The sequence below is a fragment of the Macaca mulatta genome, chromosome 6 (assembly GCF_049350105.2).
Source record: "Macaca mulatta isolate MMU2019108-1 chromosome 6, T2T-MMU8v2.0, whole genome shotgun sequence".
NCBI lineage: Eukaryota > Metazoa > Chordata > Mammalia > Primates > Cercopithecidae > Macaca > Macaca mulatta.
The window spans coordinates 141,295,937-141,320,505 of NC_133411.1; the positions used below are offsets into that span (position 1 = coordinate 141,295,937).

The 24,569-nt window shown below is 44.8% G+C and overlaps 2 protein-coding genes and 1 long non-coding RNA gene across 8 annotated transcripts in view; 2 read left to right on the forward strand and 1 right to left on the reverse strand.

The window, feature by feature from the left end:
• Positions 1 to 10,513, forward strand: part of SLC22A5 (solute carrier family 22 member 5) — a 25,664-nt gene extending 15,151 nt beyond the window's left edge. The window contains exons 4-10 of the mRNA XM_001103789.5: positions 404 to 575; positions 2,077 to 2,203; positions 3,984 to 4,084; positions 5,659 to 5,873; positions 7,351 to 7,533; positions 8,588 to 8,723; positions 9,097 to 10,513. Coding sequence (XP_001103789.2) covers positions 404 to 575; positions 2,077 to 2,203; positions 3,984 to 4,084; positions 5,659 to 5,873; positions 7,351 to 7,533; positions 8,588 to 8,723; positions 9,097 to 9,184 — 1,022 coding nt within the window. The 3' untranslated portion in view covers positions 9,185 to 10,513. The remainder of the gene's footprint in view (positions 1 to 403; positions 576 to 2,076; positions 2,204 to 3,983; positions 4,085 to 5,658; positions 5,874 to 7,350; positions 7,534 to 8,587; positions 8,724 to 9,096) is intronic.
• Positions 9,096 to 23,099, reverse strand: LOC144341531 (uncharacterized). The gene is made up of 2 exons (XR_013418515.1): positions 22,705 to 23,099; positions 9,096 to 11,059 (listed from the first exon to the last, which is right to left on the reverse strand). It is a non-coding gene; the product is annotated as an uncharacterized LOC144341531 (long non-coding RNA).
• CARINH (colitis associated IRF1 antisense regulator of intestinal homeostasis) overlaps positions 18,000 to 24,569 on the forward strand; it is a 70,925-nt gene continuing 64,355 nt past the window's right edge. For all 6 annotated transcript variants that reach the window (XR_013418513.1, XM_015140732.3, XM_015140731.3 and 3 more), the window contains exon 1: positions 18,000 to 22,051. Coding sequence is in view for 5 of the 6 variants with exons in the window: in XM_015140732.3 (XP_014996218.1) it covers positions 21,650 to 22,051 (402 nt within the window). In the remaining variant the exon portion in view is untranslated. The remainder of the gene's footprint in view (positions 22,052 to 24,569) is intronic.

Below are 24,569 nucleotides of genomic sequence, written 5' to 3' on the forward strand. Positions count from 1 at the left end.
TGTATTGTTGAAAGGATTGTTTTTTCTTTTCATATTTAATATTCTCTTTCCTTGAGGCTTAAGCCAACATGTGCTGGCTTAGTAATGACTTCACTTTTAATAAATTCTTCCTCATGTGAGGATTAAAGGGGGCCTACCATGGCATCTTTAGCATGTGGCTTCAGAACATGGTGAAATTTTCAAGAGAGAACTGTTGCTAGGGGGCCTGAGAGGCCACAGGGATGCAGCCCCAGGAGATGGTCAGATAGGAGGGGTTCAGAACGCTATCCGCTCCCTAGCACCAGGAACTTAGAGACAGTTCTGGCTGTTTTCTTATCTGCGTATTCACACAGATACTATAAAAAAATTAATAAAGAAGTAATCCAAATTAAACTGCTAACTCGACCTCCCTTGTTTTGAACAGGAACAGAAATTCTTGGCAAGTCAGTTCGTATAATATTCTCTACGTTAGGAGTATGCATATTTTATGCATTTGGCTACATGGTGCTCCCACTGTTTGCTTACTTCATCCGAGACTGGCGAATACTGCTGGTGGCACTGACGATGCCAGGGGTGCTGTGCGTGGCACTCTGGTGGTGAGTGTGACCCTGTGCCCCGTGTGCCCACTGGCAGGATGATTTCTGTCTGGCCTTCACTAGAGGGCAGCAACAACCCATGAATCCCTATTTTGTCTCCTAGAGACAGGAAGCATAGATGATTTATAAATTATTTCAGAATGTTTTCTCCACACTCAAAGAGCCAAAGCAAAACAGAATCCCATGATGGCAACAGACTTGCTCTCAGCCCTGTACTGGGTTGCCCCAAGTGCAGGGAGAAGTAGCAGTAGCTATGAGAAGATGGGGTCCAGCATGACCTGGAGGAAGTTTCCAAGCCTCAGGGCAGGACAGTGTAGGCCCTAGTTCTGGCTGTGTGCTGCTGAAGCCTCATGCCACAGGCACTGGCACCAAAAGCAAGAGTCCTCAGGGTAGCCACGTGGAGGAAGCCAGGCTCCTTCTGCACCACCAAGGTAGAGGAGTTGAACAGGCAGAGAAGAGGCCATTCCCGACCAAGAGGGGAACACAGCAGAGGAGCTAAGGTGGGAATCACCCCTTGCAGGTGGAGAAGGTGAGATCACCAGCCCACGTGGAGCAGAGAGCATTTCAGGGCATAGTGGGAGAGTAAGCCACACATCACGGGGCCCAGTCATGACCAAGGGTGGGGGGCGGCTACCTGGTCCCAGCAAGATGGAAAATAATATCCATAGAGCACCTTGATAAGCATGCTAATTTTTTTTTCTTTTTTCTTTTCTTTTCTTTCTTTTTTTTTGAGACAAAGTCTCTGTCTGTCGCCCAGGCTGGAGTGCAGTGGCGTGATTTCCACTTACTGCAACCTCTGCCTCCCCAGTTCAAGCGATTCTCATGTCTCAGCCTCCCGAGTAGCTGGGACTACAGGTGCCTGCCACCACACCTGGATCATTTTTTTGTATTTTTTTGTAGAGACAGGTTTCACCATGTTGGCCAGGCTGGTCTCAAACTCCTAGCCTCAAATGATCCACCTGCCTCTAAAGTGCTTGGATTATAGGAGTGAACCACTGCACCTGGCCAAACATGCTATTTTAGGTAGAGTATCTGACAAGTGTGTTGGATAAATCAGGGGTAGGGTGAGGAGAGAAGAGAAGCTAAGAGGCTAGGGCAGAAGCTTCTGTTGGTGTCAGGGACAGGGAGGAAAGTGTAGCAGGGCCTGGGCTGGCCTAGACATGCACAGAAGCCCAGCTTCCGGAGCCCATCTTGCACCCATCTCCTCAGCCCAGCAGGTGGCACCAGTGCTCTTCAGAAATGGAGGTGGCCAGCCAGCATTGGGTTGCTGTCAGAGGGTGCAAGGCTCTCACATTTTTGTGCAGTGTGGTGTACACAAAAGCTCATCCACCCCAGGTTATTGCTGTGTGTGGATCAGCTCTTTGCTTCTGGCTTGTGAACACCAAACATTCCACAAGCTCTGGTTCTGCAACCCCATTCCCTCCTATGGCTGTGCTCTGCCTGGTCTGTGGGTCTACTGTTGGCAGGGAGGCCTCACTGAGATCACCCTTTGTACTGCCAGGTTCATCCCTGAGTCCCCCCGATGGCTCATCTCTCAGGGACGATTTGAAGAGGCAGAGGTGATCATCCGCAAGGCTGCCAAAGCCAATGGAATTGTTGTGCCTTCCACCATCTTTGACCCAAGTGAGGTAAGCACCACGTGGGTGCAGGTGAGAGGGACAGACTGACTGTGATTTGAGGGCAGCAGCACCCAGCCCTGAAGTCCTCCCTGCTCACAGCAACCCAGCCCTCTCTCTGCCCAAGCCCCAGCTGCCCGCCCCCCAAACCACTCCATCCCCCGCACCCCCAAGCGGGCCCTGTTAACATTCAGAAGTTGAGGAATAGGTTACAGCTGCCTCACTCTTTTCACCACGGGTTTTAGATTTTCACTCTTTACTTCCTTCCTTTCTAGGCAATCATATATTTTAACCATTACTTCTAATAATAAACACTCTTTTTGAGTAATAGGCCTTTCATAAAGTCAGCATTTGGGGAAATCATTGTTTCTTATACCTAAGGTGGCTTGTCATCTTACAAAGATAACCCCGAATGTAAAATGTAAAGCACAGATAGATTTGGAGTTAGAAGTATTTCATCTCTTGAGTATTAGCAATTATTCATTAAAAATAATTTTTTAAAAAAGTGTTTAGTCTCTTTCTGCCCTCCAATGGTTAATTATTGCATATCATCTTGGAGTCAGGTCCTTTTTGATGTCCACCTCTTCCCCCTACCCCACCCTCCCTGCAACCCTGTTCTCACACACCATGAGTCATTTCTTGGCTCTGCCTGGTTCCTGGTTCTTGCTTTTCCTTCCCGTTCCCTCTACTAACATCTCTGTAGCAGGCAGTTTTCCTCGGTCTCGTGACTATGAGGAGAGGTTAGAAGCTGTAAATGCTGCCTGGTGTGGTTCTGGAATGTGTCTGTGGTCTGACTGGAAGAAGAGGGGTTGGCTGTGGGAACAGCCACAAGCAGCCATGCTGAAGTGTGAGAGGCAGGCATGGTTGGCCTTGGGAAAGAGGGAACAGTTATTGTAGACAGCGGAAGCCAATGGCCACTGCCAGCCCTGCAGACTTCCCAGTGAGTGGTGGCCCAGCAGCCACTGTCAGCATGCACCAGAAAGGGGTCCTGTGCGCAAAGGTCAGGGAGGAGTGTGGCAGAGGGCTTTTAAGTTAGGTGGCTTTGGGGGTTTTTAAGTGAGGGGTCAATCTGGGTGAATGCATAAGCCCCACTGGCATCTTTGAGGAAATGAGGCTATTTCAGGGGATCCTTTCAGTCCAAAGTTGACCTTTGGTTGAACTTCTCACTGGAAAAACAAGCTCCAAACCTGGGTTTGCTTAAGAAAGCAACATCAGTGTGTTTAGACGTGTGGTTTATTAATGGCCTTGGCTGTGCTGAATTTCGTAGGAAGTCACTCTGGGTGAAGCTCAGGTCAATTTTCCTGTTTTTCTATTTGAATTCTTTTTCCCTGGAAGCAGACCAGTAACTACATGGTATAAGGACTCGAAACATTAACTTTTTAAAAATATCAGACCAATAAACCACACAGCCAGGTTCTCTCTCTGACCCAGAGGGCAGGGAGCCAGGCTTGGGGAGGAATACTTAGAGGCCTCCTTGGAATGTGGCCACTGACAGGAAGATGTGGGGGTGCAGTGAGGAAGCGGTCAGCCTGGGCCTCTGTATTCCTGTACCCTTGAGGGACCGGTCACCTACTTTTCCTCATTTTCATTCACTCTGATTTGTTACTGACAAGGCCTAGGGAAGTTTTCACAGCCTTAAACACAGTCAGTATCCTTACTGTTCTTAGAAACATAACACTCCCCGACTCTGAGATGCAGACAGCTAAGACGCCAGGGATTCAAGTATGTTATTATGTGCTCTGAGTCGCTGACCACCTCATCTTCCCATACCCTTATCATGTTGTTCCTGCAGTTACAAGACCTAAGTTCCAAGAAGCAGCAGTCCCACAACATTCTGGATCTGCTTCGAACCTGGAATATCCGGATGGTCACCATCATGTCCATAATGCTGTGGTATGTAAAAGAGACCTGCCTGAGGCTTCCAAAGCTTCTTGAAGTGGCCATTGGGCCTGTTGTTTACAGACACGCTTCAGACCAAAATTGAAGGCCTGTGTCATCAGAGAGTTAAAAGGATATGTCTTATGTTAGATTGAAGAAATGGGCATGTCACAATTCTTCATGGGATGGAACCTCAGAGAAGGAGAATGAAAACAATTGTGGAGGCTGTTTTGGGAAATATGGACTCTTTTGTGGGGAATCTCTCCAGATCTTAAATGAATCCTTGCCCAATTTGGGTCATTTAGTTTCTGTCTCCTACCCAGTCACAGACAGTGGCTGAGGGGGTCAGGTAGGGCTTTTAAGAAGGATCTGAGTGAAGACACCATGTCCTGTAGGCTGCAGAGGCTGCCAATTACTTTCTGGAAATGTGGAAGTGGGACGTGCTCCTCCTGGGATGTCCGTAAACGGTCCTGGAGTCAGGGCTATAACCTAGATGTCCTCACCAGGTTCCCACTTGAGGCATTTCACAAAGTGTGTCAGAAAGGGATTTGTGAATTACCAGGGAGAGGAAACATGTCCAAGTGCACCTGGCTAGCTTTTGCTCAGCGGCCGAACCCTGGGATTCTAGGCGACTTCTGGAGCCTGGTGGGTGAGCGTTGAGAAGATGGGGGAGGAGGGCGGACTTCATCTCAGAGTCCTTATTACTAGTCCCATCCAGCTTTGAGGCAGTCAGCCACTGTGCCTACTGAGGGGGTGCTATGAGTCATCTGCTTCCAAGGAATGGCCCAGGATCCCTCCAGGCATTTCACCATTCCCTGAGTTGGCCTCAAGACAGGAGCAGCATGTAGCCTGCACCACAGACATGCCAACCTGTGATGAGTCACCTACTTTTGTGTTCACCCAGGCTGTCCTCCCTGCTCTGGATTTCCTGGGGACTCATGCCCATACTCTTTTTATTGTACCAGCTGTGTGTTCCACCTGCAGATGAGTCAAAGCAGTCTAATCCATAAAGTGTGGGTCATAAACAGAGAGAATGCCTACTGGGGATGCCCAGGTCAGGGGACTGCGGGGCATACAGATGAGAGGCAGTGTGGCCCCTCCGTTGGGAGCCACCTCTCTGCTCCACAAGTACCATGGGGCTGGTGTTAGCTGCCTCTGACCAGCCTCTTCCTGACTGGTCACCACAGGTAGTGTGTGGGGGTCTCTCTCCAAGTGTTTGACCTAATATTGTTCCTTTTGTTATCTTATCCCCACAATCCTATCACATCTCACTTGATGTCTGCCTCCTGACTCATTCTCTAGCTCCTTCTGCAGTTGCTGGATTTGAGGAGGTTCAGCTTAGGATTTTTAAAGCTGAAAGGCAGGTTGGAATTTTTCTTTTCAATGAAGTAAATCTATCTGAATTATACAAGCTTTTTTGCTGGGACACTGTCTATATGGAAGGCTCTGAGAGTGCACTGGTGCAGGGTTTACTAGTCTCTGCTTAAAGATGGTTTGGAATTTACTGAAATAATTGCATTGTAAAAGTTGTACAGGTTGGGAGAGATGTAGATACTGCTTTTCCAGCTTTCTTCTGCACTCTGTTTCAGGATGACCATATCAGTGGGCTATTTCGGGCTTTCCCTTGATACTCCTAACTTGCATGGGGACATCTATGTGAACTGCTTCCTTTCAGCGGTGGTTGAAGTCCCAGCATACGTGTTGGCCTGGCTGCTGCTGCAATATTTGCCCCGGCGCTATTCCATGGCCACTGCCCTCTTCCTGGGTGGCAGTGTCCTTCTCTTCGTACAACTGGTACCCCCAGGTAGGGACCATGTGCATCTATGGTTTGGGGTCTTCTCTGAGTGTCTTATTTCTACCAGGCTGTCTCAATTAATAAAGAGAATAAAATCAAGCCCATCACAGCTCCCTTGCATGTATACATTCTTGGCCTAAAAATCAATAGAAAGTGTCTTCTGAGACTGGAACACTTATGGCCTGGGCTTTGAGGGAGTGGGAAAAAGCAGCCACTGGGGCTGTTGGTTAATTTTACTCTTTACCCAGGTTAATGTGCTCATACTGTTTTCCACTCCAGAAGAAGGGGGAAGAAAGAGCTATCCCGTTACTTTTTTTCTTGGCCCCATCTTCTTTATTTATTCAACAAATAGCTCTGGCATGCCTACCACGGGCTGGGCACTGTGCTCGGTGATAACGATACACAAGAAAGCAAGCCAGGCCGAACCCCAGGCCCTCATGGAACATACATCCTAGTTGAGAAGACAACAAACAATTAAATAAAATGCTTAATACAGTTCAGACTGTGTTACCTTCTAGGAATACAAATGAAGAACAATGCCGAGTTCGTTTACATAGTCACAGATAGTGTCCCTGAACAGGGGGCAGTTCATCTGAAATGTATATAAAGTGACAGAAAGCCCTGAAAAAGTCTAGGAGAACATTTTAGGAAGAAGAAATGGCAAAGACAGTGACCCTGAGCAGGGGATGAGCCTGGCATGTTTGAGGAAGAGGGAGAAGGGGAGGGGCTAGACCACTGAGAGGGCCTCATAGGCCCTTAGCAGGAGTTTATTTCTGAAACTATCTTGGTATCCCATAGATGGGTGGGAGGTAGCCATTTACAATAATTTATAGAGTCTTCAGTCTACCTGTAGATTTGGGAGCCTCTGATGGTCACTTTTGGGCCCATCAGACTGGGAACACTGCACAGTAACAGCTCCCCATGGGATGTGGCAGGAGGAGCCCAGAACCAACATAGAGGCTCACAGCTGAGCTCAGAGTGACCTTTAGGTCACATATAGCTCTCCCATCAGCACAGCACAGAGAGATTAGAAGATCAACTTGAGATTCTGATGGCCTATGGGTTTTTTGAGGTCTGAATGGGGGGAAAGCATGAAATGAGTTAGAACTGAATTCTCCATTCATCTAAACATCATGAGTTAATTCCTTAGTGCCTGCAGTGTGAGGTCCTGGGGTGACAGCTAATCCCTGACAGACATGTCTTTAATGACTTCTGGACTGGGAAGCAGGTCAATTGGACTATTGAGGAGCTTACTCTGGTGGTCTCCAGGCTGAGGAAAGCGCATGTCCTTATAGCTGCAGTCCCCAGCCTCCTTTCAGCAATCAACTTGGAGGGAAGTCTTGGCTATAGCCCCTTCCGCCACAATAGAAAGTGATAGAAACTGACTCCCCAAAAAATTCAGGGAGAAAATATGTTTGTTTTGCTCTCAATAGCTGTGTGCCATGGGTTGGTATCTACTCGTACCCTCTATCCTTTGCTCCTCCAGACTTGTATTATTTGGCTACAGTCCTGGTGATGGTGGGCAAGTTTGGAGTCACGGCTGCCTTTTCCATGGTCTACGTGTACACAGCTGAGCTGTATCCCACGGTGGTGAGAAACATGGGTGTGGGAGTCAGCTCCACAGCATCCCGCCTGGGCAGCATCCTGTCTCCCTACTTCGTTTACCTTGGTAAGTCCCATGGGCCGAGGGCACACTAGAGCAGCGGGATGGAAGTACTAACCAGCTTGAATGTGAGCTGGAGGTCACATATTAACAGAAAAACAAGCTCATACAGCACATGGCTCCATCCAGTACTGGATCTTTGGCCGGGGAGGGTTCTTGTCCCAGTGCAGTGGCCCTCACTTTGAAATGAATAACAACCTATAGACTACCTAGAAATTGATGAGAAAATTAGAGGGTTTGTTTCTGTTTTAGCCATTCCAGGCCTTCCATCAGAGACTACAATTCCTTTATCCTAAGAACCTACAGAGTGGTTTAGGGAGCCAGTGTACTTAGCTGGAGAAATTTCTTGGAATCAGAGTTTAAAAGGAACATGAGGGGAAAGATGTCCATACAAGAGGTCTGATGAACTGAAAATTATAACCTGGAGCACTATAGAGTGATTTTATCTTGTGTGAAGATCCAGCCCATGCCATTTTATGTAGCAGGTCTCCAGTTTTCTCTTCTCAGAATTATGTCTTCATAGCACCTGTAGTTTCCCTGCACATCCCTAGCCAGTACCTCTTTAGGGAGGGTGACACCCACCTGAGAGTACCCAGAGTGCTTTGTGAACATGGTATGTAGATCTCAAAGCAAGCAAAGCAGCCTGCCTAACCTGAAGGCAGATCACATGGGCTGGGATACATCTGCAGAGGTGGAAGAGTTATTTCCGTCCCTGGACAAGTATCTCGGGTTCCTTGGAAACCCAACCTTGGAAAATAAGAATAATTAGTATGGCCCAGAAATAGAAATAATCAGCATGGCCCAGTCTTCTCCTGCAACCATCCATTTTTACTCCTCCCCTGCATGGTGGAACACTGCTGGGCTCTGGGCATGCCTGTGCCAGCTCTGGGTTCGGAAACCTGTCTAGGTGCCAGATTCTAATGTGACTGCTCAGACTGTGGGAGATGTGAGACCAAGAAGGAAGGTGATCCCCTTCCAGAGTCCTGGGAGCATAAAGGGGTAGAGAGAGACCAAGTCTAACTGCAGCCCTGGGCCTGAGGCTCTGTCTGCTTTACCATAGGTGCCTACGACCGCTTCCTGCCCTACATTCTCATGGGAAGTCTGACCATCCTGACAGCCATCCTCACCTTGTTTCTCCCAGAGAGCTTCGGTACCCCACTCCCGGACACCATTGACCAGATGCTGAGAGTCAAAGGGTAAGAAGACCTCCTCCCTCAGTGTTGATGCACTGGGTCTGGGTCTGGCCAGGTCTCAGGCGCCCCTCACAATAGAGCCACTCGCAAACTCCCTCTCACAGACACCATGGACTAGTTTAGCCATTAAAGGGTTGTAAATCGCAAGGTGCTTACTTATAGCCCATCCTGTCTGGTCTCTTCCTGTGTGGACATGTCACTATGTATATCTCTATGGCAGTAGCCGCGCTGGATAGTGCAGAGGCTAGAAGAAACCTTTCAGAATCTGCTGCAGGACTCTCTTCCCAGGGAAGATATCCTCAGTTCTTGTTTGTTTGGAGACTAGGAGGCATCTTTTTAAAATGTGTTACTGACATATTTTTGCTTGTTTTTATAGAATGAAACACAGAAAAACTCCAAGTCACACAAGGATGTTAAAAGATGGTCAAGAAAGGCCCACAATCCTTAAAAGCACAGCCTTCTAACATAGCTTCCAGTAAGGGAGAAACCGAAAAGGAAAGACTGTCTTGCCAGAAATGGCCAGCTTGTGCAGACTCCGAGTCCTTCAGTGACAAAGGCCTTTGCTGTTTATCCTCTTGATCTGTGTCTGACTTGCTCATGGATGGGCACTCACACTCAGAGGCTACATATGGTCCTAGAGCACCACCTTCCTCTAGGGACACTGTGGCTACCTATAGACAACTTCATCTAAGTCCTATTACAATGGTGGACTCAGCATCTCCGAAGAAGTTAATTTTTCACTAGAACCAGTGAGATCTGGAGGAATGTGAGAAGCATACGCTAAATTTACATTTTAATTTTAGACTACTTGAAAAGGCCCCTAAATAAGGCTAGAGGTCTAAGTCCCCTGCCCCTTTTCCCACTCCCCTCTAATGGTGAACTTTAGAGGAAAAGGAAGTAATTGCACAAGGAGTTTGATTCTTACCTTTTCTCAGTTACAGAGGACATTAACTGGATCATTGCTTCCCCAGGGCAAGAGAGCGCAGGGCTAGGGAAAGCGAAAGGTAATGAAGATGGAGCAGAATGAGCAGATGCAGATCACCGGCAAGTGCATTGATGTGTGAGCTCTTAGACCACTCAGCATGATGACTGAGTAGCCTTGTTTACATCTGATCAAAGCACTGGGCTTGTGCAGGTTCATAATAAATGCATCATTGAATCTACTATTCTTGTTTTCCACTGCTGTGGAAACCTCCTTGCTACTATAGCGTCTTATGTATGGTTTAAAGGAAGTTTATCAGGTGAGAGAGATGAGCAACCTTGTCTTTTCTCTCAAAGCTGTAACGTGGGTTTTATTGTTTATTTGTTTGTTGTTGTATCCTTTTCTCCTTAAGTTATTTGCCCTTCAGAATACACTTGGGAAAGGCTGGTTCCTTAGCCTGCTGGTTTGTGTCTTTTTTTTTAAAAAACACAGAATCACACTGGCAATTGTCTGTAGCTGCCACTGGTGCGCGGCCTTACCAGCCCTAGCCTCTAGCACTTCTCTAAGTGCCAAAAACAGTGTCATTGTGTGTGTTCCTTTTTTGATACTTAATCATGGGAGGATATTACAAAAAAGAAATTTAAATTGTGTTCACGGTCTTTCAGAGTAGCTCACTTTAGTCCTGTAACTTTATTGGGAGATATTTTGTGTTCAGTGTAATTGTCTTCTCTTTGCTGATTATGTTACCATGGTACTCCTAAAGCATATGCTTCACCTGGTTAAAAAAGAACAAACATGTTTTTGTGAAAGCTACTGAAGTGCCTTAGGAAATGAGAAAGTTTTAATAAGTAAAATGATTTTTTAAATAACAGCAACTGCCTAGAATCTTTATTTCTAGAATTTAGTGAGCCTGTGCCACACTGTCACCTGCCTTTTCTCTGTATCAGCTTGGGTTAATTCTAGCAATGGTTGGGATTAAGATTAAGATTTGATTCTTGTGAACTAGAATTCTTCATTTTATTAATTGACTATGGGCTGAGCCAGCCTTCTTGCACAAATGTTGTAGTTTGGGTTCCGTTGAAAGTAGAGCCTGAGACAAGTGCTTCTGTGCAGTTAAGCAGTTTATGCTTTGGGGACAGGATTCCAGGGAGCAGGAATAAAGGACAAAAGGAGGAGAACAGAGAAGGAGGGAGGCTGAATAGGATGCATTTTCAGGTTGACTAGCACCAAGGGCAGGGATGTTCCATCCAGTAAGGACTGTAGAAGAAGCTTATGAAATGCATCTCAATACCATCTGTACCATGAGTAAAAGGGGGAAGCATTTCTTTGTTGGCACCCATTTGTCAAAGGCAGCCCACACGTGTCAGCTCCCCACATTTCCAGGCTGCACATGCACGAGTCCCAGATAAGTTCTGTCCTGTGGGTAGAAAGCAAGAGAGAATACATTGCAGGGCCGAAGTAGGGGTTGCCAGAGCCCATGAGAACTGATCACTGCAACAGTGGCTGGAGTAAGTGGTGGGCTGAGAGGATTGGGGGTTGAGTGTGGTGCAAGAGAGGTGTCTAAATCTATATACAATTTGCACAGGGCACTTCGGGCTAGAAGGTGTGGATGGACCTGGGTAAAAAGCTCCAGTGTTGGATAGAAACTCAAGGGCATGTTGCATAACAAAACAAGGAGCATCAAACTTGAGTGGGGGAAGGCAGGCAGCACGTCTTCTGGAACACTGTTGGCTTCTCCACTCTCCTCAAACGTGGTTCTGTGCTGGGTTACTGATTAACTGTCTCCCCAGGGGCTCTAGAATCTGAATTGCAGTTCTGTCTACCCATTATCGTGTAGCACGAGTGAATAGTTTCTGCATTTTCTCTCTTATTCTCAATGCCACTGATTCCAGTCATTTGTGGCCTTCTGAGGGCAAAAACCATAATTACCTGAATGCTTAGAGGTCTTCATGTGGTGGGGCAATAGCCCAAGTCACTTCCAGGGTTGAGCCAAGCATGTAGAAATCCAAGTGCTCTGTCTAAGCCTGTTGGATTCGTGTGTGGTTTGTTTCCTTTAGAGCCATGACTTTGGGAAGACTGACTGTGTTATCAGACCAAGGATCTCCTCCCCTCCAGGAGAGAGGTATACACAAACTGTAGCCACAGGGGCAGAGTTGGTGAGTGATGAGGTGTTCAGTTAATGTGTATAACAACTAGAAACCAGCATACTCACAGAAATATGAAGGACAAAGAAAAGGAGGTGGAGGAACAAACCAGATTTTCTTAAAAACCAGTTTCCTGCCACAGATCAAAGTAAAGGCAAAGATTTGCCGTATCATCTTTTCCTATTCTTGGAAACTAGTTCTTATCTCTGTCAGGGTTCCCTGAACATTCTCATGGATTCCAGAAGGCTGTTGTTTGTCAAAGAGAATTATTCTGCTTAATACCTGGTCTAAGTGATAGGTGCTTGGAACTCAGCTCTGCACCAAGCGGACCTAATAGACATCTACAGAACTCTCCACCCCAAATCAACAGAATATACATTCTGCTCAGCACCACATCACACTTATTCTAAAATTGAACACATAACTGGAAGTAAAGCACTCCTCAGCAAATGTAAAAGAACAGAAATTATAACAAACTGTCTCTCAGATCACAGTGCAACCAAATTAGAATTCAGGATTAAGAAACTCACTCAAAACTGCACAACTACATGGAAACTGAACAACCTGCTCCTGAATGACTACTGGGTACATAAAGAAATGAAGGCAGAAATAAAAATGTTCTTTGAAACAATGAGAACAAAGACACAATGTACCAGAATCTCTGGAACACATTTAAAGCAGTGTATAGAAGGAAATTTATAGCACTAAATGCCCACAAGAGAAAGCAGGAAAGATCTAAAATCGACACCCTAACATCACAATTAAAAGAACTACAGAAGCAAGAGCAAACACATTCAAAAGCTAGCAGAAAGCAAGAAATAACTAAGATCAGAGCAAAACTGAAGGAGATAGAGACAGAAAAACCCTTCAAAAAAATCAGTGAATCCAGGAGCTTGTTTTTTGAAAAGATCAACAAAATTGATAGACCGCCAGCAAGACTAATAAATAATAGAAGAGGGAAGAATCAAATAGACACAATAAAAAATGATAAAGGGGATATCACCACCAATCCCACAGAAATACAAACTACCATCAGAGAATACTTTAAACACCTCTATGCAAATAAACTAGAAAATTTAGAAGAAATGGATAAATTCCTGGACACATACACCTTCCCTAGACTAAACCAGGAAGAAGTTGAATCTCTGAATAGACCAATAACAGGCTCTGAAATTGAGGCAATAATTAATAGCCTACCAACCAAAAAAAGGCCAGGACCAGACAGATTCACAGCCAAATTCTACCAGAGGTACAAAGAGGAGCTGGTACCATTTGTTCTGAAACTATTCCAATCAATAGAAAAAGAGGGAATCCTCCCTAACTCATTTTATGAGGCCAGCATCATCCTGATACCAAAGCCTGGTAGAGACACAACAAAAAAGGAGAATTTTACACCAATATTCCTGATGAAAGGTGGTGCGAAAATCTTCAGTAAAATACTGGCAAACCAAATCCAGTAGCACATCAAAAAGCTCATCTACCACGATCAAGTCGGCTTCATCCCTAGGATGCAAGGCTGGTTCAACATACACAAATCGATAAACGTAATCCATCACATAAACAGAACCAACGACAAAAAACACATGATTATCTCAATAGATGCAGAAAAGGCCTTCGACAAAATTCAAAAGCCCTTCATGCTAAAAACTGTCAATAAACTAGGTATTGATGGAATGTATCTCAAAATAATAAGAGCTATTTATGACAGACCCACAGCCAATATCATACTGAATGGGCAAAAACTGGAAACATTCCCTTTGAAAACCGGCACAAGACAGGGATGCCCTCTCTCACCACTCCTATTCAACATAGTGTTGGAAGTTCTGGCCAGGGCAATCAGGCAAGGGAAAGAAATAAAGGGTATTCAATTAGGAAAAGAGGAAGTCAAGTTGTCCCTGTCTGCAGATGACATGATTGTATATTTAGAAAACCCTATCATCTCAGCCTAAAATCTCCTTAAGTTGATAAACAACTTCAGCAAAGTCTCAGGATAGAAAATCAATGCGGAAAAATCACAAGCATTCCTATACACCAATAACAGACAAACAGAGAGCCAAATCATGATTGAACTCCCATTCACAATTGGTACAAAGAGAATAAAATACTAGGAATCCAACTTACAAGGGATGTGAAGGACCTCTTCAAGGAGAACTACAAACCACTGCTCAATGAAATAAAAGAGGACACAAACAAATGGAAGAACATTCCATGCTCATGGATAGGAAGACTCAGTAACGTGAAAATGACCATACTGCCCAAGGTAATGTGTAGATTCAGTGCCATCCCCATCACGCTACCAATGACTTTCTTCACAGAATTGGGAAAAAACTACTTTAAAGTTCATATGGAACCAAAAAAGAGCCCGCATAGCCAAGACAATCCTAAGCAAAAAGAACAAAACTGGACGCATCACGCTGCCTGACTTCAAGCTATACCACAAGACTACAGTAACCAAAACAGCATAATACGGGTACCAAAACAGATATATAGATCAATGGAACAGAACAGAGGCCTCAGAAATAACACCACACATCTATAACCATCTGATCTTTGACAAAACTTTGTTTTGTTTTGACAAAAACAAGAAATGGGGAAAGGAATCCCTATTTAATAAACGGTGCTGGGAAAACTGGCTAGCCATATGTAGAAATCTGAAACTGGATCCCTTTCTTATGCCTTATACAAAAATTAATTCAAGATGGATTGAAGACTTAAATGTTAGACCTAAAACCATAAAAACCCTAGAAGAAAACCTAGGCATTCAGGACATAGGCATGGGCAAGGACTTCATGAATAAAACACCAAAAGCAATGGCAACAAAAGCTAAAATTGACAAATGGGACTTAATTAAACTACAGAGCTTCCACACGGCAAAAGAAACTACCATCTTTTGAATAGGCAATCTACAGAACGGGAGAACATTTTTGCAATCTACCCATCTGAAAAAGGGCTAATATTCAGAATCTACAAAGAACTTAAACAAATTTCCAAGAAAACAACAAACAGGGGCAAAGTACATGAACAGACACTTCTCAAAAGAAGACATTTATGCAGCCAATAGACACGTGAAAAAATGCTCATCATCACTGGTCATCAGAAAAATGCAAATCAAAACCACAATGAGATACCATCTAATGCCAGTTAGAAGGGCGATTATTAAAAAGTCAGGAAACAACAGATGCTGCAGAGGATGTGGAGAAATAGGAACGCTTTTACACTGTTGATGGGACTGCAAATTAGTCCAACCATTGTAGAAGACAGTGTGGCGATTCCTCAAGGATCTAGAACCAGAAATACCATTTGACCCAGCGATCCTATTACTGGGTATATACCCAAAGGATTATAAATCATGCTACTATAAAGACACATGCACACGTATGTTTATTGTGGCACTATTCACAATAGCAAAGACTTGGAACCAACCCAGTTGCTCATCAGTGATAGACTGGATTAAGAAAATGTGGCACATATATACCATGGAATACGATGCAGCCATAAAAAAGGATGAGTTCATGTCCTTTGCAGGAACATGGATGAAGCTGGAAACCATCATTCTCAGCAAACTATCACAAGGACAGAAAACCAAACACCACATGGTCTCACTCATAGGTGGAAATTGAACAATGAGAACACATGGACACAGGGTGGGGAGCATTACATACCAGGGCCTGTCAGTGGGTGGCGGCTGAGGGAGGGATAGCATTAGGAGAAATACCTAATGTAAATGACAAGTTGATGGGTGCAGCAAACCAACATGGCACATGTATACCTAATGTAACAAACCTGCACATTGTACACATGTACCCTAGAACTTAAAGTATTTTTTTTTTTAATGCTAAAGGGCCAGGGGCAGTGGCTCATGCCTATAATCCCAGCACTTTGGGAGGCCAAGGCAAGCAGATCACCTGAGGTTAGGAGTTCGAGACCAGGTTGGTCAACATGGTGAAACTCTGCCTCTACTAAAAATACAAAAATTAGCCAGGCTGGTGGCACATGTCTGTAATCCCAGCTACTTGGGAGTCTGAGGCACGAGAATTGCTTGAACTAGGGAGGCAGAGGTTGCAGTGAGCTGAGATTGAGCCACTGCACTCCAGTCTGGACAACAGAGCAAGGAGACTCCATCTCAAAAAAAATAAAAATAAAAAAAAATAAAGCTAAAGGGAATCTTTCAGGCTAAAATGAAAGGACACTAGCCAGTAACTTGAATACTTGAATCTGCATGAAGGAATAATGAACATGGGGAGAGGTAGCTACCTAACTAAATATAAAGGGCAGTATTAATTTTTTTCCTAACCTTTCTTTTTTTAAAAGACAACTGCATAAAGCAATAATTAAAATTTAGGTTGATGAGCATACAATATATAAAGATGTTATTTGTGGAAATATAAAGGGGATAGAGCTGAATAAGAACAAAGTGTTTGTATAATATTGAAATTAATCTAAACTAGGTTGTTACAAATCAATATATGAATTGTAATCTCCAGGGCAATTATTAAGAAAACAAATAATATATACTTTAAAAGATACAGATTTAGAATTATCCTAGAAAATACGGATTTAACACAAAAGAAAGCAGTAATGAAGGAATTGAGGAGGAAAAAAGATAAAAGGCATAGAAAACAAATAGCAAAATGGCAGGAGTAAGTCCTTTTCAGTAATTATATTAAATGTAACTCTTCAATTAAAAGGCAGATTTGCCAAATAGATTTTAAAATCATGATACAACTATTATGATGTCTACAAGAGTTTCAATTTAGATTCAAAGACACAAATAGGTTGAAAATTAAAAGATGTGAAAGATCTTCCATACAAATAACCAAAAGAGAGTTTGAATGGCTATATTAATATCAGACAAATAGACTTTAACACGAAACTTAGACAAAGAAGGTCATTAGATTACGATAAAAGGGTCTAACCTTCACATATTTTTAATGCATTTCAACTCCTGATATGACACACTTTTAGCTTTCTATTTCTCCTTGACACTCCTGCCTCCATCCATACGTTGTCCTCCTTCATCTCTGACTATCCTAATTCTATTCATGTTCAAGGTTTACCCCATGACATCCTCTTTCTTGGAGGCACTATGTCTTTGGCTAAGTGCGCAGACCCAGAGCAGATAAGCATGTGATCCAAAAGTAGATGTCTTCACTTACTAGCTCTATAACTTTGGGGAAGTCACTTAACTTTTTTGAGACTGTTTCCTTAACTGTAAAATTCCTTACCTATATCAGGTTTCTATAAAGATTAAATTAGATCTTGCATGTAAATTATAATGTAATTATTGACCTACAAATAATTAGTCCTTATCATATTATGCTTGGTTCCATGAGGGAAATTGTAACTACCTTTGGGGGAAAAGACAGGCTTATCCCTAAGGTGCTTAAGTAGTACACTCACTGTACATTTGGTAGTTTAAAAAAAAAAAAATTTAACAAATACTTTCACTCATTCATCCTTGAATGAGAGAGAGAGCCCTCAGGAAAACATCATTCATGAAGCCCACACCTACTTCTTTCTCTTTTTAGACCAAGCAGACTAATAGTATCTGGGCTTCCTGACAGCTTCGGAACAAAGCATGTAAACTCGCCTACTGTCAGCCTCCACACCAACATGAGATGGATATGGGCTGCCTGGGGTGTGCAGTTGGTGAAGGAAATGCTATACTTGACTATGAGAGAGCGCCATGTTCAAATATTCATGTAGTACTCATGATTTGTGTTCAAGCCTCCTTCCATGGGAAGAACCAGTGGTAGACCTGAAGAGCTCTGCCTTCAGACAGATGATTCACTCAGAACAGGTTGCTAGTGACTGAACCTCAGTGACAGGGTCATCCTTTGTCACCCAGCTCTCCAAGGGCACCTTGCTCACGGATGCTAAGCTCAGAGTGAAAGTGCCTTTTGGAGTGCTAGCTTCTTTCTACCAAAAATGATAGATTTCCATCTGTGCTGCCAAACGGGTAAGTTCTTTCCTTAAGGAGCACTTATAAAAGATGACTTCCAGGCTGGGTGCAGTGACTCACGCCCATAATCCCAGCACTTTGGGAGGCCGAGGTGGGTGGATCACCTGAGGTCTGGAGTTCGCAACCAGCCTGGCCAACATGATGAAACTCCGTCTCTACTAAAAAAAATACAAAAATTAGCTGGGTGTGGTGGTGCACACCTGTAATCCCAGCTACTTGGGAGGCTGAGGCAGGAGAATCACTTGAACCTGGGAGGCAGAGATTGCAGTGACCTGAGACCGCACCATCACACTCCAGCCTGGGGAAGAAGAGCAAAACTCCATCTCAAACAAATAAACAAACAAACAAACAAAAAGACTTCCTTTTGCCAGAAAACTAAGGCCCCCCTCCCAAAGCAAAATTATTTCCCTTTGGCTGTTCAGGAACAATTGCTCATCCCCTTTTGATTTTTTGACTTTTAACTCCTCCTCAAGGAAGTTAAAGGATGTTTTTTGCTATTGGTAGGTTGTGCTTTTCTAGAGGGAAATAGTTCTAATATTGAGATCTAAACTGAGAATTGCTGATTATCCATGGAACAAGCATTTTATAAACAAGACCAGACCCTAGCTCCCACAGAGGACATGGTTGATAGCTTTAGTACCAAAGCACAAGCATTATCTTCTGAGTGGGAAAGCAGATATGGAGCTTCCTTGCCCACCTGACACCTGAGCCAACATGTGCAGAATTGGAGCCTTCCAAAACTTGGGCCTTTTCCAAGGTTCTCCAAGTCGAGGAAGGGCATCATTGTGTCAGCTTGGGTACTCCTAGAGCAGACACCAATGTGGAATTAAACCTGGAAGAGTTTATTGGGGAAAATGTGTATGAAGAATAAAGAGGAGCAGAAGCAAGAGTAAACAGAAAGAGCCTTACACCGTAATGCAGGTCTGACCCCTGTGAAAGAGGAGAGGGAAGGTGGGAGGAGTAGATAGGAAGAGCCTCAGACTGCAGAGCCACTCTGAGAAAGTGCTGGCCAGGCTGACAGGAAGCCCCAGAGTACAGGTGGCCTATTAGAGGAGTTTTGCCTCTGGCATTCTCTCTTATAGCGTCAAATGCACCCTGTAGCATTTAGGATGGCATTCTATATTTGACCAATTATTTGATTGTTTTATTACCTCACTCAAGAGTGTTTCCCGAGGGCAGAGACCACATTTATTTTTGCTCGTCACTGAATCCCCAGCATTAGCAGGGTGGCTGCATTTTGAGGTTGCCACAGAATATTTGTTGAATGAAGTATCTAAAAGGGTTCATTTTTATCTGAATCACACATCAGGTATTTTTTTTCCTAACCAGTGACTCCTAAGTTATATGCTGCTTGCACCATGCTTTCATTCCATTTATATCATTCTTCAGCTGTGTTGTGTGATCGTCAGCTGTGCCCCGCCCCCCAACCCTCCATTGCCCGCTTCTGTAGTAAAGTCTTTTGGAACTGGCCTTGGACTTGGACTTTTACTTCTTTTGTGTCTTCATTGACTATCAGTGCAGGCCTGGATAAAGTGCTTGTTGCAGAACTTGCTACTGCACAAACTTTTGTTCCAGGGTTAGATCAGGAAGGGTAGTAAGGAAAACAGAGCTGTCTCCAAAAGGTGGGATAGAACGCTGTCCTTTAGAAGTTAAATTATAAATCAAGCCAATCAGAGCAAAGACACAAAATGTCTCCATAAAGAAAAATAAGGGCTGCAAAACCTTACTGGGTAACATTTACTCAGTAATGCCTTGCTCTATCTAAAAATGTATCCATCTGAGGAGGGGCGGCCCTGATAAAGAGAGCCTCATCGAAACAAACAGATGGTGTCCACCAGGCCCCATCTAGGGAGAACGGCAGGCCAGGCCAGCAGGGATGAGTGAACAGTCCTCCCTACAGGTTTTGACCTGTGTTGTGGAAAACGACATCCCACATTGCCCAAGCCTGATATCGTTAACCATTTAAGTCAGACAATTCACTCTTCTGATTCTGATTTTAGGCTCACTAAGCCACCTACTGACTACTGGGCTCCAAACTGCATGGCTACAAGAAGAGAATATACTCTTCAGGTGGCCTCAAGTCCTGTGTTCCTGACGGTCTTGCTTCTAACAGGAATGGCTAAGCTGCAGATTTTGGGGTCAGATGGCCTTGATTCAAACCCTGCCACTAACATACATAGTAACTATGTGACCTTGGGATTTCCTTCATCTTTTGTTCTCCCAAGTGAAAAATAAATAGGTTATAATATACCACATGATAGTAGGGAGAATTAAATGAGGTAATGCATGTAATGCATTTAGCATAGCACTTCTCTAGCAAATAATGAATGAAATCAATAAATTGGTATTCTGACTTCATGCAACAGTGCTAATCAACTATGGAACACTGGAAGTCAGATGAGATTTTTGGTCCCACAAAGTCAAGGACAAAACCTTGGGAAGTCGCCAAGATGAAAGACTTCAGGCCGGCCTTCACCTCCTGATGCTCTCTGTTCACATGTGTGATGTCTATAAAAGGTAACCAGGATTTGGCTTATCTTCTTATATCTCTTCCATCTTTTCCTGATCTTCATCTTCCCAAACATAGTTTTTATGCAGAAGCAGATTTAACTCTACTTTGCTATCTTGGAGTCAAGAATTGTCCTATAAGGAGGAAAAGGCTCCAAGATTTGCCTTTTTTGTTTCGTTTTTCTTTTTTCCTTCATACTACAGACTAAAAGTATCATCTTCTGGACAGAGAAACAGGCTATTGTTTTTCTAAGGTCATCATTTGGCCTGCCCCACTTTCCCACCTGCTCTTGAGGGAACTATTGCAAGGACACATACAAGCCCCTACATCAGTCACAGACCAGGGCCTCCATCTTGCAGGGAATGTGCCCAAATTACAAACAGGTAAATCAAAGTGACTCTGGGCAGATTTAATAGTTTATTTTGGTTTCTTGTTCCAGTTGTAACAGACTGCTCTATGTTTGCTCTATGGCAAAAACTTTTATGTTTGCTCTGCAACAAACGTACACACAGGGCAAATTGTGTTTGGAGTATGGTGTCTTGCCAATGTTTTCTAAAAGCAAGTGAATAGAAATGCTTGCAAAAGTATTTTCAGACTTCAGTGGCCAGCGCTGAACACTGCTGTAGGAATGTCCATCAAATGTTGTGGCCGTGCTCTGCTCTAACAAAAACCTGGTTCCATGGCATAATTGTAGGGGCTGTCAGGCTAAGTTTGAGACACCTTCCAAAAAAAATTTCAGGGCTTCCTCAGTCTTTAAACTCCAGAAAATATTGTCCAAACTTTGACAACTAACCTGTTATCATGGAGATAGCTCCAAGTTGACGCACTGGCCACTGGAGAATGTCTATCAAGCATCCAGGTAAATAATGACTTTGTTGCTGCCCTCAAGGAACCTACCTAGAGGCTGACAGAAAATTTTAAGTATTTTTTCCTTCTATTGTTCATTCCTAAAATTCTGGCGGTAGGTATGATTATTATTCCCATCCCACAGGGGAAGTAACTAAGTCTAACTACTTGAATATTTTGTCCCAAATCACTAACAATAAGAGATGGCCAGACACTGAACCCTGGAATCTCTAAATGTTTAGATCTTGATGGGCACTGCTTAGACCAGGGAGTCCAAACCATAGGCTTGCTGTTCCAGTTTCTCTTATCGGATGGAGGGACCCCCATTTCACCGAGATCATTGACTTTTGGGTTCTCCGCTGACCCCAGATAAGATGCCTGGTACCTCGTGGTCAAGTCCCCTCCAAAGGGGACTCCTCTGAGGCTTGGTCCCAGCTGCTCAGGCTGGCACCCGCCTCCTCAGGCCAGAGCCCAAAGCGCCACCAGCGGTCAGTTCCCGGGCCGGCTGCCAGCCACAGGCCCAAGTAAACGCTGAATGAAGGGCAGATGGAGGAACCTGTCCCGGTCTGGCGAGAGCGCCGCGGGCGCCTTTCCGCTTACCGCGGGCCTGCCCAGCCTCCCGTCCAGCCCGGGCCCGGGTCCCGCCGAGGCAGGTGTGCGCGGCGGACTCGCTCTCGGGCACTCGGCGGGACCGAGCTCCACCCCGAACGCCACCGGGCAGGCCACGCGCAGACCCGAGCCCGGGGCCCCCGCCTCTGGCTGCCGGCCCGCGCTCGGCCCCGGTCCCGCCTCCTGGAGGTTTTCGCTTTCGCTTTCCTGCCGATGTCGTTGAGGAAAATGAAAGTGGTTGTGTCCAGGACTGGCGCAGCTGCCGTCCCCGGCGAGGGGCGCAGAATGCGGCGGCGGCCAGCCTGGAGCGCGGGCCCTGGGGCGCCCGCGCAGGGCGAGGTAAGCGCAGCCCTTTCGCCTCCGCCTCGCGGGCTCCTCCTTGCGGACCCGGCGGGCCCGACGCCAGGCGGTTGACCCGGGCAGGGTCTGGGGTTCTGCCGTGGGGGCGGGGAGGGCCTGAGACGCGGCACCCCTGGGTTTCGTGGCTTTGAGCCTCCAGGGCGGGCTGGAAGACCTGGGAGGCCTCAGACAAGCGTGCCAAGGGGCTAGCAGCCCGGGGTCGAGCTGGGACCGTGGCAAGTCGGGCCACCTGAGCACACCTTTCCTTTTTGTAGAGCACCGACCTCCCTGGGTGTTGGTAAAAAACAAAAGTGGGAGGGTGTACGTAAAATACCGAGAATGCCTAACTTGAGCTCATAATCTACTCCCTCTGACCTGTCAGACTCATTTTTCCCACTGGGCCCTACCCCATCCCTCGTGTAGTTTGCGTAAGTTTCCTAGATCTGGTGCACCTGGGGGCCCTTGGGGTGCCTTCCAAGTGTTCCCTGACCGAGCAAGCTGGCAGCTCATCTCCCTTGATCACAGGCATGGAGAGCAACTAGGCCACGATGGGGCCCCATTGCCCCGGCCCTGTCCATGTGAAGTCAGGGCCTCACTCTGCTGGGGCCCCCATCCCAGGGCTAGCATAGATGGTCAGGGATAGGTGCACTCACAGAAGGAGTCCTTCCCAGACCCGGAAATTTCCAGTCCACTGCATCTGCCAGCAGAAACATGAAAGATGCGTGCCACCTTGTCTTTGTCCTTCGTCAAGTATAGACAACTCATTCTTGGTATGCAGGAAGGGGTTCCCCCCGCCAGCGCTGTGGAAACAGCCCCTGCCCTTAAGGCGTTCCCCATCCCCTGACGAGAGAAAATATGTATTCAAGTTACCCATAAGGCAGGTTGTGCAGAACAAGGACAGATGAGTGAAAGAGCTAAGAGCTGAGAGTAAAGTGACTAAATCATCAGGCACTTAACTTACATTTAAGTAACGTCAGCTTTTGCAGGCCCATACCAAGAATCCCCTTTAAGTCAATTTTTGTCTCAATAATAATGAATTCAACCTAATCACACAGATCTGATCATAAGACCCATTACTGAAACAAAACTTGAATGATCTTAACTTTGATAAAACCATCTGAATTTGACAAAGATGGTCTAAGGTCCTAAGTTTTAAAACATGGGGTCCCCCGCTGCTCTACCCCAGGACAGTGTTGAGTACTGATTGCTTTTAGAAAATGTTGCTGTTGCTGGGCACCGCACGGTGGCTCACGCCTGTAATCCTAGCACTTCAGGAGGCCGAGGCGGGCAGATTACTTGAGCTTGGGAGTTTGAGACCAGCCTGACCAACACGGAGAAACCCCATCTTTACTAAAAATACAAAATTAGCCGGGCGTCATGGCACATGCCTGTAATCCTAGCTACTCGGGAGGCTGAGGCAGGAGAATCGCTTGAACCTAGGAGGTGGAGGTTGCAGTGAGCCAAGATCGCGTCACTGCACTCCAGCCTGGGCAACAAGAGCTAAACTCCATCTAAAAAAAAAAGAAAATCAAATAAAGAAAATGCTGCTGTTTTCGTGAGCCAGAAAATTAGATGCACTTCCGTTCACATTCCATTGGCAAGATCTAGTCTCATGGCTCTCACCTAATTGTAAGGTGGCTGAGAAATGTAGCCTGGTGGTGTTCCCAGGAGGAAGAGAACAGAGAGACTGGTGAGTACTCGTAACCTCTTCCACAATCGACTAATGTAGTGAATTACTTTATCATGATGTATTTGTAATATACTTTTGCATTTGATTAGGTAATATTTAGGAGTTTAACATCCATGTTTTTAAGTGAAACTATCCTGTATTTTTATTTGTACAGTCCATATTTAACATTTCAAAATTAAGTAACCTTAAGTTGGGCAATGTTTTCTCTTTTTTTCTATCTTCTAAAGCAACTCCATTAAGATAGAGATTTTCTGCTCCTTGGAAGTTAGTAGAAGGCACTTGTAAAATGTTCTGGGTCTGGAACTCTATGGGGAAGAGGTTTCAAAATTATTTGAGTCTCTTAAGTAGTTATACACATTTTTTGTGCCAAATTTGGTAATTTTTATTTTCTAGAAATGTATTCATTTCATCTGTATTTTCAAATGTGTTATCATGTATTTATATTATTCTTTATACATTTTAAAACATCTGTTTTATTTGTCATTTCTTCCTTTTTCTGTAATCTCATTATTTAAAAATCTTGTGTCAGTTATTCTTGATCAGTCTCACTAGAGGTTTGTCTACTTTCAAGTAAATACTTCGAGTTTTGTTAACCACCTTTTTTTTGGTCCTCTATGTCCTCTATTTCACTGATCCTGCCTTTATGTTTATTATTCCGTTTTATTACGTTTACTATTACATTTATTTTTTCATGTTCCTTTGGTCATATGCTTTTGTAATAGATTCAAACAGTGTAGACATTTGTAAAGTGAGACAGGAAAGTCCATTTCAGCCTCTATAGGCAACCACAGATATCATATTGGGGTGTGTTTTTCTGGACCCTTTCCT